Source organism: Thermobia domestica, chromosome 3 (genome assembly GCF_964235325.1).
Source record: "Thermobia domestica chromosome 3, izTheDome1.hap1.1, whole genome shotgun sequence".
Taxonomy (NCBI): Eukaryota; Metazoa; Arthropoda; class Insecta; order Zygentoma; family Lepismatidae; genus Thermobia; species Thermobia domestica.
In genome coordinates this window covers 87149149-87165352 of record NC_137456.1, presented here as the reverse complement: position 1 = coordinate 87165352, position 16204 = coordinate 87149149, and the positions used below count along the sequence as shown (strand labels likewise).

The following is a 16204-nucleotide window of genomic DNA, read 5'->3' as shown; positions in this document are numbered from 1 at the left end:
AATTTTTGTGATTCAGTTGTGTTTAGTTCTTGTAATACACTGAATGAGCAAAACTCATGGGATAGCAGGGCTCTGATTTGTGGATGGACAGCACGTGTGCCCAACGCCACCTGGTAGCCTCAGCGACGGTCTCAGTTGTGTGATAGACAGTGCTGGAAGTGGCTGTGTGAGTGCGCTGGTAAAATGCAACGTCGTCGCGAGTTGACGGCATTCGAACGGGGCATGGTTGTGGGTGCCCGACGCATGGGGCATTCCATTTCGGAAGTGGTTCAGGAATTCGGCTTCCCAAGGTCAACAGTGTCGAGAGTTTACCGAGAATGGGTGAATGAGGGTGTCACAGTCCACAACAGACACCATACCGGGCGTCCACAGGCCCTAAATGACCGAGACAGGCGAAACCTGAGACGAGTGGTAATTCGAGATAGGGGAGCAAATGTGCAACGAATCACGTCTGAATTCAAGGGTCTAGGTCAAAACCCCCACAGCCAAAACCCCCACACTCAAGAAATGTCAAAACGCCCACACGATCGGTCATAACCCCCACACAAATGGACAAATCCCCCAAACGCACGAACGGTCAAAACCCCCACAGCCAAAACCCCCACACTCAAGAAATGTCAAAACGCCCACACGATCGGTCATAACCCCCACACAAATGGACAAATCCCCCAAACGCACGAACGGTCAAAACCCCCACAGCCAAAACCCCCACACTCAAGAAATGTCAAAACGCCCACACGATCGGTCAAAACCCCCACACAAATGGACAAAACTCCCACACATAGCAACGGTCACAATCTCCACATAAATGGACAAAACCCCCACACAAATGGACAAAACCCCCACACAATCGGACAAATCCCCCACACTCTGAAAATACCGTGATTGCACGTCCTTGTTGCGGCTCTTTACGACGCCCACCTTAGTGTTTCTGTCATTACAAAACAGTGCAAGAAGAATAGTTGCAACATCGGTTTAAGTGGAATAAAAAATGTTATTAAAAAGTACAAGGGCAAGACATACAACCAGGATCATTTCAGAGTGTGGGAGATTTGACCGATTGTGTGGGAGATTTGTCCATTTGTGTGGGGGTTTTGTCCATTTATGTGGGGATTGTGACCGTTGCTATGTGTGGCTGTTTTGTCCATTTGTGTGGGGGTTTTGACCGATCGTGTGGGCGTTTTGACATTTCTTGAGTGTGGGGGTTTTGGCTGTGGGGGTTTTGACCGTTCGTGCGTTTGGGGGATTTGTCCATTTGTGTGGGGGTTATGACCGATCGTGTGGGCGTTTTGACATTTCTTGAGTGTGGGGGTTTTGGCTGTGGGGGTTTTGACCGTTCGTGCGTTTGGGGGATTTGTCCATTTGTGTGGGGGTTATGACCGATCGTGTGGGCGTTTTGACATTTCTTGAGTGTGGGGGTTTTGGCTGTGGGGGTTTTGACCGGTTCCCGAATTCAACACTGGCCGAGATTGAGACGTTTCCCAGTGGACAATCCGTCGAAAAATGCGTGTTCTCGGGTATGGGAGCCGTCGCCCCACACGTGTGCCACTGCTAACCCGGCGTCATCGGACAATTCGGCGTACATTTGCCAACAATCACCACGGATGGACACTGCATCAGTGGCGTAACGTGATCTGGTCTGACGAATCACGTTTTCAACTGTTCCATGCAGATGGGAGGCACCGTGTGTGGCGCACACCGCACGAACCGATGGATCCAGCGTGCCAAGTGGGCACAGTCCAGGCCGGTGGCCTATCTGTCTGTCATGGTGTGAGGTGCATTTTCGTGGCATGGAATGGGCCCCCTGGTCGTTCTGGATGCCACATTGACTGGTCAGCGGTATCGTCAGCTGCTTGGAGACCATCTCCACCCTTTTGTCATGTTTCAACACCCTGACGACATTGCTGTGTATCAAGATGACAACGCAGCCCCACATCGTCCGTGCCTGGTTCGACGAGCATGCAGGTGAGATCCAACGACTGAATTGGCCACCTCGCAGTCCGGATATGAACCCCATTGAACATATCTGGGATGCCCTCGAGGTCAGGCTCAGGGCATTGAATCCTCAACCCACGAACAGGACCCAATTGGCTGCCTCTCTGCAGGATGTGTGGTGCCAACTGCCTCCGGACGTGTTCCAGGGCCTTGCTGACTCACTGCCACGCCGTATCGCTGCACTCCGCAGGGCCAGAGGGGGCCCGACCAGATATTGGATGGGTATCCCATGAGTTTTGCTCATTCAGTGTACATTGTTTGCAGCAGTGATGCAACTGAGCCGTCACTGACAAAACGAAAGTAGCATGTTTTATACACAGATTTTTTTACACTTGTCGTTAACTTAATTATTTTGTCAATTAACGAAATGAAGTGTTTCTATAATTTGCTGAAGAGTGTATTCAGATTTATGTTTTCCGACATTGATACACACAGCTATAAAAGACTATGAATGCATTCTATTCTGGAAACAATTGCATGACTGTTTTACTTTAGTGAAGTATTCATGTTTTTCAACTCTACCAAGATTCAGTCTGGTTTGTCGGAAACTTGATTGAATTGTGCTACTTACGTTTTACGGAATTTATGTGACATTGTGAAGAGTTGTTTCTGAACCTCAGGATCAGCAGTTAACTAAAGTGAATATCAGTTTTGAAGATTACGTTCTTATGCTTTTGCACTACTTTCAACAATGTAATGACGTTTCATACTCTAGTTTCATCGAGAATGTATCAGATTCCGTTAACCATCTGAAAGTTCATATTTTATTATTATTTTCAGTATATTTTGCCTGCCATTGTGCATATAAATAACCAACCGAGGCTTGCACGTGGTGATGGACCAATTGTACTAGTTTTAGCTCCAACACGTGAATTAGCTCAACAAATCCAGCAAGTGGCAACGGAATTTGGGACTTCGTCACATATTCGCAATACGTGTGTTTTTGGTGGTGCACCTAAAGGCCCCCAGGTAAGATTTTTCTTTTGTTGGATTTAAATTTGTGCTGAATGTGAAAAATAAAACTTGCCCCATTGTGCTTATGAATGTGTAGACCCTAATACGTAATTTACTGTCATTGCGTTCTTGAATAGTTTAGAAAGGGATTAGATAGAAGGAACTGGTGTTTTGCCATTTAAACGGTTAGAAAGAAAAATGAATAGGAGTTATTGTGCTCAGATCGTTCAGATATAATTTTGTCAGTTATATGTAAAAGTAGTTTTTCTTTGTTTTCGTAATTTTTCTGTAAATTTTAATGGGGGGGGGGGGATCATCTGAGCTTCAAAATTGATTACAGTGAAGAAGTCAGATACCAGATTCTAGAATATTCGTGGCTTCACTATGTCCATGTGCTGAATTTTAAATATTACTCCGAAATAGTTGACTACGATAATGAGAGTTCGTTCGAATTAAAAAATTCTTACGAGCTAAGAGGGGAGAAAATAGGAGTAAGTTTTAGAACGTTGATTGCTTTTGTCAACAGCATTATATTCGCACTCAAAACTTTTTTAATGACTATTGTTAGCTAATATTAGATGTACTTTTGTAAATCCTCTTGTTCCGAGCATGCCTTCACATAATTCCAGAGCGGAGCATGCTTGTTTGTAGGAGGGAAATTAACCTGGAACGTTATGCCTTCGGTGTTCAAGTGGACTCAGCTTGAATCCCATCCTCATGGTTCCGAACATCTTAATCATTGTTTATCGCTGAGATATAGTTGTATATTGACACACATGTTAAATAGGGTTTGTTTTGGATAATGTACTCAGATGACATATGATCAAAACTACTGGAAACTAAAAATTATCAAGCTTTCAAGGTCACATTGTCCTCGATGATTATTATTAGTTGTATTCTCTAATGCTAAACAGTCCAGCTAGATCCAGTTCCTATTTCTAAATTGACTAAATAGAATATTTGAAAGGTGCCAATTTATTAGTCATAAATACATTTTACTTCATGTTTAATAAAATTTTGCTTAATCAATTTCTGTGTTAGAAGTTAATACACCCTATAGAGTCCACTTATGAAATCAGATAAACACAGAATTAAAGTGTGAGAATAGTCAAATCTTTGATCAAGATATAGTGATTTTGAAGAAATATGTCATGAGTCATTGAGATGTTTTAGTGCATAACCTAACAGAAGCTTAATTTGTATAACTATTATTATTATTATTATTTCACTTCAATCGAAAAATCGAAACCCAGTGTTCCTCGGTACAGTTCTGTAAATTCTATTCGCCACTCTTCAGTTTTTATGCAATATGTTGCTTTAACTTGTGTAGCTTATTAATATCCACCACTGTTGTTGCTTACAACTATTTACGAGCTTGCAGAATAATGAAATAACTTTGTGCACTCAGAGCGCTGAAAATGTGAAACTAGTAATTTTTGTTTGAAAATCTTGAGAGATTTATTATTTCTTTGTTCCCCTGTTAATGAGGAAGTGCAGATTGAAATTGATGTACTTCAAGAGAGAGAGAGAAAAAACAATTACAAGTATGTCTGATTCATGAAATAATGAAGTTAACCTGAATATTCCCTGCAACATCATGTGATTGGAAGTTCGTTAAAGATGCATGATTACCCTTTAATCTCTGAAGTACGCGTGTCTTCGTGTGTGCAAATAAATACTTAACAATATTAAGAGTATAATCTATCAGTCGTCGTTGAACTGCATTGCATGATGATGGTTCTAATATTTTCTTAAGTGTAATTACAAATTATGTAATTTGACAAAACATTGTGGAGACTAATACAGTATAAACATTTTCTACCCAATCAGTATAACTTAATTTTATCTATGTTTGCAGGCAAGGGACTTAGAACGTGGAGTGGAAATCTGTATTGCCACTCCTGGTCGTTTGATTGATTTCTTGGAAAGAGGCACTACTAACTTGCGACGATGTACCTATTTGGTTTTAGATGAAGCAGATCGTATGCTTGATATGGGTTTCGAACCACAAATCAGGAAGATATTGGAACAAATAAGAGTAAGTTAAATCAAATCTACTTTTAGCAACCGCAATGTGCTTGCATTTAAAACTTACTTTCACTAATGCTGGTAGATATATATTGGTTTCGTAGACCCTCCAGTTCTTGGCATGCCTTCACATAGTTCCACAGTGGAGCATGAATGCTTATAGGAGGGGAAATTAACTGGAATGTTATGCCTTCGGTGTTCAAGTGGACTCAGCTTGAATCCCATCCTCGTAGTTCCGCACATCTTTAAATTCTTGTTTTATCGCTGATGGGTAGTTCTATGTTGATATGTATGTTAAGATAGGGTTTGATTTCTATAGGGTACTTGAAATGATACGCACAGAATAACTGGAAAGTCTAAATAAATATATATTCAAGCTTTCTGAAATGTGATGGAGAAATTGTGGCCGAAGGAGCTTTGGAGAAAAAAAAAAAAAAAGCAGTAGAACGAAAATAAAAAAAATATACGATATTAAGAAAGAAAACAAGATACAAGATAGTTGTGATAGAATAAACCTTTTTCAAATTAACAATTTTCCTTCCACCGTACCGACATAATTTACACTCCATTACTATTCCTGTTTGTTATTCACTTCGTAGTTCTTAGCAACTATAGTGTTAAAGTAATTGAGAGCTGCTTAGTTTCACGGCATAATTTTCTGTTCATTGTCCCATCCCCGTTCGTCCTCGTTTTTTGACTGAACTTGGCGGGAATGTGGCGGCACCATCACCCATCGTTCGGAACTACAATAGCAACTGATGCTACAGGTTGTGAGCTCATAACCCTTCCTATAAAACTCCTGCTGCGAATGATCGCTAAGATCACAAATTTGCTTCGGATAGAGCCGGTGTGGTTTTCTGTTGTGACAGTAAAGGTTTATGGACTTCGTTTTGGATTTAGGGTCAGATAAGACCTTTGCAATATAACACACCCATGCCAATCTATTGTTGTTACTTTTTTACCTCAGTTCAAGGTAAAGGTGTTGAATTAAGTAATATTACATTTATAAGCAAAGATTGTTTAAGTACTCAGAAGAAAATGGTAATAGCATCCTTACAATTTCCGTTTATTTAAAAGAAAAACAAATACTTTCCCTTATAAATCAATGAACAGAACAACAGACGGCGCAGACTTGAATGCCGTTAAGTAATTAATGCAGAAGAGTGTCTATCACTGCTTTTTTTTTTTTTTTTTTTTTTTTTTTTTTTTTTTTTATACCCATTCATATATATATGCTAGGATTCCTGTGTTCTAACTATATTGCGCCCATCTGTATACCTCTAACTTTTTCTTCGTATTTGATGAAACGTTTCAGCAAATGTTTGTTCATATGATACTTGTAAGTATTGTATGTACGGACATAGTCTTCTCCCAACGTTTTTGTAATATCTTCATAAATAACCGTGATTATCATCAGTTCATTCACATTCGCCTGAAAAGTAGTTTTCAGCAGTTCGAAAAGAGGGATCTGCAAGAAGTTGGTCTACAAGAAGAAAAAGTTTTAGATCAGTCCTTCAGTTTTTAAATTTTAGAACCTTTGCATCTAAGAGCAAGATGTTTTTTTTTTAAGTTAATCGTGCTTTATGTGAGTGTCTTTTAACCTGTTGAGATGGGTCATAATATGGCAGGCTATGACGACTTATTTCCAGCAAATAGGAAGAAAGTTTCAAAGCTTTTGGTTTCCTCAAGAGGTTTTGTTTTGGAAAAGTTTTTAAATAAGTACGGTATTACATAAGGGTTTTTCAATGAACGTTGAGATTATAATAGCATTTACAGCAGGTGATATCTCAACTTTTCGGATATGTGAAAAATATGGGTAGGGATTGCTCTATTGCTTAACATGACATGATTGTGGGAAATCGTTTTAAAAATTGTTCTTCGGTTTGATTCTGTAACATTACAGCAATATTTAGTGGTAATTGTGTACAAAAGTTGTCGCAATTTCACATATACACAAAAGTAAAATTATTACAATAGGTAAAATACTTCCACAAAACACTTCATCATATAGAAGAGAAGAAAACCAATAGAAAAGTAGACGTGTTCAGGTAGGATTCCACCATTATCAAATCATAAATTCTATGTATTTTTCAATTTCCTGTTTTTTTGAGAAACCTAATGTACAAGTATACAATGTTCCGAGGTCACAAGTATTGTTTCCTAAAGTTTACTTACGTCATGGCTTAGAGGTTAACGAAAAGTTATAGAGCAAATGTAGGAAGAAAGACATTTTTCATGCGTAGGTATCAATTAAGATGTTATATAGTGAATACATCAAGTTCTGATTTTACATGAACCACCACAGTAGAGGCCAACGAGAAACGAACAACAATTGTAAAGATAGAGCACGTTAAGAGAGTATCTTAAAGTGAATGTCCTGTCACATTTTGTAGAATTCGCTTGCTAATTTTTGCTTATTTCTTTTTCAGCCTGACCGCCAAACATTGATGTGGTCTGCCACATGGCCGAAGGAAGTGCGAGCTCTAGCGGAAGATTTTCTTCATGACTACATTCAGATTAACATCGGCTCTCTATCGCTTGCTGCCAACCATAACATTTTGCAGATTATTGACGTGTGCCAGGAACACGAAAAAGAGACAAAGTAAGTTCTAGAATAACGTAAATTAACCCATACCTGAAAGCTAAAGTAGGTTGGAATTTTTTTAAATGTTTTCTTGTAAATATACATTATAAGAGACTACTTAAAGTATTCTCGTGTTGCATTATATAAAAAGTTGGACGAACTTTGAGATGATTCTGCACTAAAAAGTTTTGAATTAAGCAGCTTGAGGCTAAAGTAAGGAGATAAGCAGTAGTACCCAGAAATCTGGAGCATGAAATTGGGAAAAAGCTATAAACGCTGGTAGAGTACACATTAACGAAATGGTGATGAAAATATTTTAGTTGCTCACTCAGCAATATTCGCAATCTTAGAGATCGGTTTTTGGAGGTGGAACATGATCATGATACATGTATTAGAACTAGAATTCACAAGAAAATCATTGATAAAAAAGAAGATACACTATCTGTATCAATTTTGTAAGTGTTTACCAGTGATTCCGTCTGCAAATTAGTTCTGTTGCAATTCATATGACCTTATTCCAATCCAGTGGCAGTGCTCCCTCGCCTACAACAGGCAATTTCTCTTCTGTTTGTCAGTCAGCTTAGAACGTACCCTGGGAACACGACTGAATATGTCTATTGCATGGAATTCTCGCCGCAGGGTTCGCTCAGACTGGACGATTGGGTTTTGCAGCAGTTCTGCCGGGTTTGGAATCTTTGAGAGATTGCTAATCTCCCCAAACGTCTACGGTCGCGCTCAGTGAGTTTCCTGCCACTGTTGCACCAATGAGATTGATTTGTTAGACATCCTCGACTTTGCAAGGGCAGTACTGACGGTTGATTCGGATACTGCCACCTCCCGCAGAGTATACTCATGTTCACGCACAGACAACGGCTTCCTTTTGCCACTCGGTCAAATCCTTTTAACCCATGGTTCAACCTGTACTGAAATGATATTGTATTAGCATGCACATCTTACTATCCGCAAAAAGACATCTTTAACGTTACCAAAGGTAATTTATACAAATAAGTTCCTAATACATTATATTTTTGGGCATGTTTATATTTGAAATAGTTCGTGCGAATTTGCTGATATTTTTATTGTTTACAGTATATTGAAGTTTTTGCTAGCTTTAGTTAATATTCTAGTTGTAAAACGCGATTGCAGGGTGCCCACCCAATCGTAAATAAGCCGTGTATTTCGTTGTTAATTTTTGAAAATTTTTAAATTAATAGAAAAAAAGAAAGTGTCACCAGGCAATTTTTGTCTTTTTGCGGTCAGTAAAGGTTACTTTTATAAACTTGGCGATCGTGAAACTGAGACTTCGGATCGTGAAAAAACCAGGGTTCGTTTTTTCAGTTTGAATGGGAACCCTATATTGAACCGAGTTATGAATGAAACTTCAATATATAAATTGTTTCAAGTTTAATAAATATCCTTTCACCCGTAAATACAGTTTGTTTTAGCAGCTTTTTTTTTTTCTTTTTTTTCTCCAGGTTATTGAAGCTCCTGCAAGAAATAAGCGCAGAGAAAGACAACAAAACTATAATCTTCGTAGAAACAAAGAGGAAAGTAGATGAAATCACTAGGTGTATCCGTCGTGATGGGTAAGTATTGAATTTTGTTTTCGTTATTAACATAATGTATCTTCAAACGCATTTATTTGCCTATATATTCATAAAGATAAGTAATTTAGTTTATAGATTAACATTTTAATTAGATTCATAGTTCGAGCTTTTAATATTTTAACACTACTCATATTTCAGTTGGTCAGTATATAATTTCTCTAATATCTATTGAATAATGCATGCAGTTATTAACGAACTGCAAAGAAACGGCATGAAAAGTTGGTTGACATTTTCTTTAAAATAGTCTTTAAGGAAGTTGTAGACTTCCATTTAGGAAGCTGTTGGTCACACCCTAATTACATTACATTAGGTTAATTGATAAATCAGTCTTCAGAATGTATAAAAGTTTTTGAATGGTACCATACATGACTTCCGCATGCAAAATTCGGGGTTTTCGAGAAATTGATATTCCGGCAATCTATTTAGGCGCTCATAGCGGAGTCCAGGGTGCAGGTACTTCACGAAAGGTGCCTTCGTGGTTCAGAGGTTCTTGAATTTTTTTTTAAAAAAATCCTAAATTCCGGCATGTACTACCATGAGCAAAATAAATGACGCGTCTCTTTATTCTGAAGTTTTTTGAAAATATCTCCATTTTCTTTATATGTTCGAAATTTCGGAAGGTTTCCGCAGCAAGACAGGTTAATAACAAACCCGTTTTTAATATTTGTGTTAGATATTAGCTTAAAATAAATAAATTAGAAGCAAAAAACATTAAATCGACAGAAATCTCGAGAATTACCAACTCTGCTAAAGTGGGAAATTTTCAAGAACGCGAGGGAATTCTGCAGTTCAACACGAAGCAGTGACATCTATGTCATTGAGAGAGACGTGGATTAGATCTACAAACGAAACTTTTAACGAAACATTTCTAATGTGTCTTATTACATGCATTATCAGCGAACTCCAAATATATGAATCTATGCTAAGTATTAACGTATAGATAGAGCAAATAGTGGAAATTACCTATGGAAAAAGACGAATTCTTAGCACAATCGTAATGAAAAATCGTCTTTACCGTAGAACAGGTTCAGTTCACGTAAGAAAACAAGTAGCTCAGTTGGTTAAAGCAACTAGTCTGTATGCCGAAGGTATTGGGTTCGAATCCCATGGAAGTGCCGTTGTAATTTTTATTACTGTGGTTATTTTATTTATTTTTTATGTGGGAAAGAATCAAATTGTAACATATGTGTAAAACTCATGACGATACCAAAAAAAAAAAAAATGCCGTTCTCGCACTTGCATTAGTGTCTCTAATTTTTGTTTGCAAACAGTTTCGTAATAATTTCCCCTGTGCTCACTACTCACTACATGCTCACTGGTGCATAACGAATGTTTTCCAGTAAATGTTAATTCTAATTTGGAGAATTTTATAAAGTTTCACCAATGTTTCTCGCTTGATAGTCTTCTATCTACTTTTTTGGACACTTTGATAACAGATTTCCCTATTAAATGTTTAATTTCCCCTATATATATTTAATTACAGAAAAGTTTTACATGTATTTGTCTTAAATTGAAATTGTTTTGAATTTACCACATGAGGTAAGTAGCCCGAAGGAGGAGAACTGAAGTAACTGATATTCTACGTAAACGCAACCTATTGTAGAATTATTATGCTTCTTAACTTCAGCACATAATCTTTACGTTGGTCAGACAGAGAAAAACCCTGTTTTTTCCTCTTTTATGACCACTCATCTTAAAGCTCTACATGTAATGATTCGTGTCACATAATTTCGAGTCTCCAGAGACATTTATTATTATTATTATTATTATTATTATTATTATTATTATTATTATTATTATTATTATTATTATTATTATTATTATTATTATTATTATTATTATTATTATTCCTGAATATGCCACCCTTACATAATGTAACTTTAGATATCTTGGTTTAAGTGCTTTCTTTAGTAATAATTTGAGCAATCATGTAACAAAATTTAAAATGTATGAGGGGGCACGAAGTTTTATTCCCCCCCTCTCTTTTCAGCACCGTCCCAACAGAAAGTATATAATTTCTGACAAGCAGAGTAGACAAAATGAATAAGAAATATATTTAAAGTAACCTTTCCTCCTTCGTGAATGGAATATCACGTAACATTTTTTATTCTACTGAAGACGACCCTAGGCCGTTATGGTTAGGTAACAAAAGTTGCTGTGACCAACTGAGTTTCGATTTCTTACGCGAAAGAAGTCTGTTATATTACGAGGCATGCTTTTCATTGGCAAAACTCTTCGAAGTAATACGAACATGGCTCAAGAACAGAGACGGAACTGAATTACCACTCGATTGACCTTGAGGCCAAATCACCAAAGAGTAGCTATAAACGAATGTGAAAGAGAAAGTTCAGCATGCATTTCTGTGGAGTTCTGTTCAGTATTACTATCTGCCAATCACGCTTGTTTGTAAGAGTAATATTTTACAAACCTAACCTTTCGATAGAGCACAATAGCAAAAGAATAAAAGGGAAGGAATTCTTGCCCTTGTGAACGTTGGATACCACCATGTGCAATAAAACTGTCGCGTCTCCTTGAAGTGATATTTTATCGAAAATAACTCTTTTCCCTTTATATATCCGAAGTTTTTGAGGGTTTCAAAATGAGGAAACGTTACTGACAAACAAGGACGCATTTAGGGGTGGGTACAGGGGGTCCGGACCCCCTCTGAAATCCCAACTTTTCTGTAAATTTAGCCTAATTTTTGGGATTAACTTTTAAAATTTTATTATAATTTATCCTAATATTGAAGTCGGGCCCCTTCCGAAATAAATTACTGTATACGTGCTTGCTGACAATTTTCAATATATTCGTTAAATAATAAAGTAAAATAATTAAATTAGGAGCAAAAAGCTTCAACACGGGCTAACTTTTGTCCACTGCCAATATTGTTAGAAGGGATATTAATAGCAAAAACTGCTAGTCAATGCTGAACCTTGAAACTTCACCCCGAACAGCAAGCCTATTATTGAGAACTACATATGAAACATTTTATCAAAACTTATCTAGCTTTTATCTGGCATGAAATTATTATATACACTAAAATGCACTATCCTAAAATGTGTATCTAAACATTGCTCTACGTATCTACGAAGAATGAAAATTTTTTATCGAAATATTTGGGCAGGAAACTCTAACAGCCAGCCATTTTATTTAAATCGTAATAAGCCCTGTAACCGTGCGTTAACGTGAAGACAAAGCTTGGTCCATTGGTAATGTGTTGGAAGAATGAAAACTCAATGTTTGTAGGTTCGAATTTATCCACTCACCAGAACATTTTATTCTTACGTGTAACGATGAAATAAGAAAGAAAAAATGTATAACCGTTAAGACAAAACTTCAACCAAGTCTGAAGAGAACAATACTAAAATAGTAACACAATGACGTCAACCAAGAATTATTTCATGTAGCGTTTGGACGAAATTACAACTGTCAACAATTGCAAAAGTAAAAACAGGCTGATAGGCGTAATGTAGTCTAGACTTCTGAATGCATTTACTTCCTCAAAACTTCTGTCTCGTCATTGGTATGCCGTTAGTCATGGTAAAACCTTTCAATTGGAAGTGAAATGACAAACTAAAACAGTTTTAAATCAATAAATGTCTGTGTAAAAGTAGGTGTCTCTTATCTGTAGTTCTGAGTTCCTTTTACTTTGAAGTGACAAATGAGAGAAGAAAGTATGGTGATCGAAAAAAAAAATCAAATTTGAGATTTCAACGAATTTACACGTATTATAGCCCCTAATACCGAAAAAGTTATTTTTTGATACATGTCCATCTGTTCGTCCGTCCGTTCGCTACACTTTTCTGTGTACTCGCCTAGAGGCCAACCGTTCAACTTATCTGCACCAAATTTTAGTTTAAGATTTTCATAGTATTTCCTATAGTTTCTTTTATTTCCCTCCTACTCCCAAAACAAGGGTAGTTTCCTGTACGATGAAAATAGAAAAAATATATTTTCTAATAACTGGCTCTAACGATCTTGTTTTCTTTCTTTTTTTATAAATCAATATTTAATTAGCAACCCTATTTTGTGGTATAAGGCATTTATCTGAGAAAAATCTACAAGGGGTAGTTTATACTTAGGGGTGAGTTTTTTCTCAGTGATTTTCTCAAAATGGACTCAAGTGTTTTCGTTCATATCTCATAAATAAATATTTCATTAATAACTTAACAATATGGCATAAATAACTCGTTTGTCCTTAAAAAAATGCGAGGGGTATTTATTCTTGGTGGAGTGTGTTGTCTGGGTGATTTTCTCAAAAATGACTCAAAAGAGTTTATTCGTATTTCAAAAATACATATTTCGTTAATAACCGAACAATATGGCAAAAATCGTTTGTCCTGAAAAAAAATATACGAGGGGTAGTTTACTCTTGGGTGTGTTTTTCCTCCACGGTTTTCTCTAAAATGAATCAAGCAATTTTGTTCGTACTCAGAAATAAATATTTCATTAAAAACCTAATAATATGGAATAACTCGCTTGCGCTGAAAGAATCCTCAAGAGATAGTTTATTCGGGGAGTTATTTTTCCCTCACGATTTTCTCAAAACTTACGTGGACAATTTTATTGATAATTCATAAATAAATATTTCATTAATAACCCTATATTTTAGTATGTCATTTCTATGAAAAACAATTACGACGGATAGATTATTTTGGGTGTCAAGGTTTTTCCCAACAATTTTCTCGAACGACAGGCGATTTTGTTCAAATTTCGCAAATAAATATTTCATTAATAAGCAAAAGTATATCTTAACTCATTGTTCGAAACAATTCACAAGAGGTAGGTTACTTCTGACGTGTTCTTTTTGAACGACTTTCTCGAAAATGACTCATTTGATTTTTTCATATTTCATAAACAATTATTGCATTAATTGCTCTATTATATGTCTAATGAAAATGTGCTCAAAGTGTGAGTTAGTTTTGTAGTGTGGATTTTCTTCAATCGAAGTTTTTTATTCGATAATCTGACATTCGATGTATTTGAATAATACGATATTCTTTTTTTCGTATTATCCAAATACAGTAACAACTGCGGCCTAACACAGTTAAGAAATTGAATTGAAAAAGTTTAGTGCGGTGGCCCTGTAATTGAATATTTTTTGGTAAACACCCTAGCTTTTTGTGGTAAACTCAGGCTTTTCTTTTTCGAGCGACAAAAGAGAGAAGAAAATATGGTGATTGTGAAAATACTATATCAAATTCAGATTTCAACGGATTTACATACTTCATGGCGTCTACATACCGGAAATGTGATTTTTCGATACCCGTTCTTCCGGTCCGTCCGTTCGGTACACTTTTCTGTGCACTCGCCTAGAGGCCATACCGTTCAACGTATCTACACCAAATTTTAAACTTAGGGTTTACATAGTATTCCTACAGGAGATTTTCCCATTTTTTTCCTACCGCCTAAAATAAGTGTGGTTTACTAACAGCCGAAAATCGAAAAAAGCTATTTTGTCCAAAATGGTTTTAACAATTTTGTTTATTTTTCATTAATCAATATTTAATTAACAACCCTATATTGCAGTATCAGATATTTCTCTTAGAAAAATTTACGAGGGGTAGTTTATTCTTGGAGGTGACTTTTTCTCGACGATGTTCTCAGAAAGGACACTGGCAAATTTTGTACAGACTTCATAAATAAATATTTAATCTTGCAGCATGGTATAAGTCAACTGACCTGTAGTAGCTTATTCTTGGAGTTGAATTTATTTCCAGTGAGTTTCTCAAACACGACCAGTTGGCAACCCTGTATCTCGACAACGAAGCTGAACTCGAAAACTGCAAGAGGGCTATTTGTCTCATTTTGATGTCACGAATCATCTCCCGAAGTTTGTGGACATCTTTCAGGTTCACCCTTAATGAAGCTTCTTTTCGAAAAGTTAACTATTAACTTTAGACATTGTTTATTTTTTTTAAAAATCACAAATGCCGTTATTAATTTTAAGGCAGAGAGCTACTTTTGAGAGAATAGATCTTTAAAAATAATTTTAAAACTTAGACTTTTGTTTTCGAGACATTCCAGACAAGACGAGACATTTTAAAAGCTATCTCGTGTCCAAAACATTTGTTACGTCTTCTTTTGGGTGTCACAAAGCGCGTCTCGTCTCTTTCTCGAGACATGTCTTACCTCGTGCGCATTCGTTAACACTTGGGAAGGATTATCTTTCTACTCAAAGCATTGTTTTTGTAATGGTTGCATATTTATGATAATTGCCGTCAACATAAATTACAGTTCTTTCAGTTGAATTAATTGTTTATTATTATTATTGAAATTAAAATTAAATGGAATATCTAGTTTAACGTTGCACGATTATGCACCTACGCTAAGGGAGAATGATGATGAATGAAATGAAGAAAGTGGGAGGAAAATGGAAAATTCCAAGAAAACCCATACCCATGCACACGGTATTTGTCTACCTCAAATTTCACTTGGCGCGAAGTGGAGTCGAGCCATGGACCCTATGAATGCTCTATTATTATTATTATTATTATTATTATTATTATTAATATAATAATAATATTAATAATAATAATAATAATAATAATAATAATAATAATAATAATAATAGAAGTGAGCTTAACGAGTTTCAACCGTCCGACTCAACCAATGTTTGGGTGCCTGTTCGTTCGTCTACTCCATGACAACTTTTCATAAATGACAACCTTTTAATGAAACTAGTAAGTGCCTTTTAGCTTTGAGAAGTAACTATGCTTGGAATTTGAAATCTGCAAAATATAAGAGGTAAAATTAACCAAATGGTCCAAGTTTACACTAATGTATACAAAACAATTTTGCAATATCAATTACGTGAATCTTGTCCCATAAAGAAGCCGAAACCCCTACACCAAAGAGCCCTCCGAGATTTGATAATTGTCCACAAGGACTGAAATTGTCATTTGAAGCCAAGACTTTAATATGAAGCCAATAATTTCTTTAAAATAGACGAAAAATTCGAAAGTTATAAGCATTTTCATATTTTTGCCTTTTCCCATAATGGAGCCGTAGCACACTATACTGATGAGCCCCCCCG

The 16204-nt window shown here is 36.4% G+C and overlaps 1 protein-coding gene across 5 annotated transcripts in view; it reads left to right on the top strand.

Annotated features, from left to right (window-relative positions):
- The window catches only part of LOC145680579 (uncharacterized), a 43432-nt gene that overhangs the window by 11754 nt on the left and 15474 nt on the right, over window positions 1-16204 (top strand). For all 5 annotated transcript variants that reach the window (XM_081751225.1, XM_081751227.1, XM_081751224.1 and 2 more), the window contains 4 exons: window positions 2776-2964; window positions 4808-4987; window positions 7407-7579; window positions 9037-9147. In XM_081751225.1, the coding sequence (XP_081607351.1) occupies window positions 2776-2964; window positions 4808-4987; window positions 7407-7579; window positions 9037-9147 (653 nt within the window). The remainder of the gene's footprint in view (window positions 1-2775; window positions 2965-4807; window positions 4988-7406; window positions 7580-9036; window positions 9148-16204) is intronic.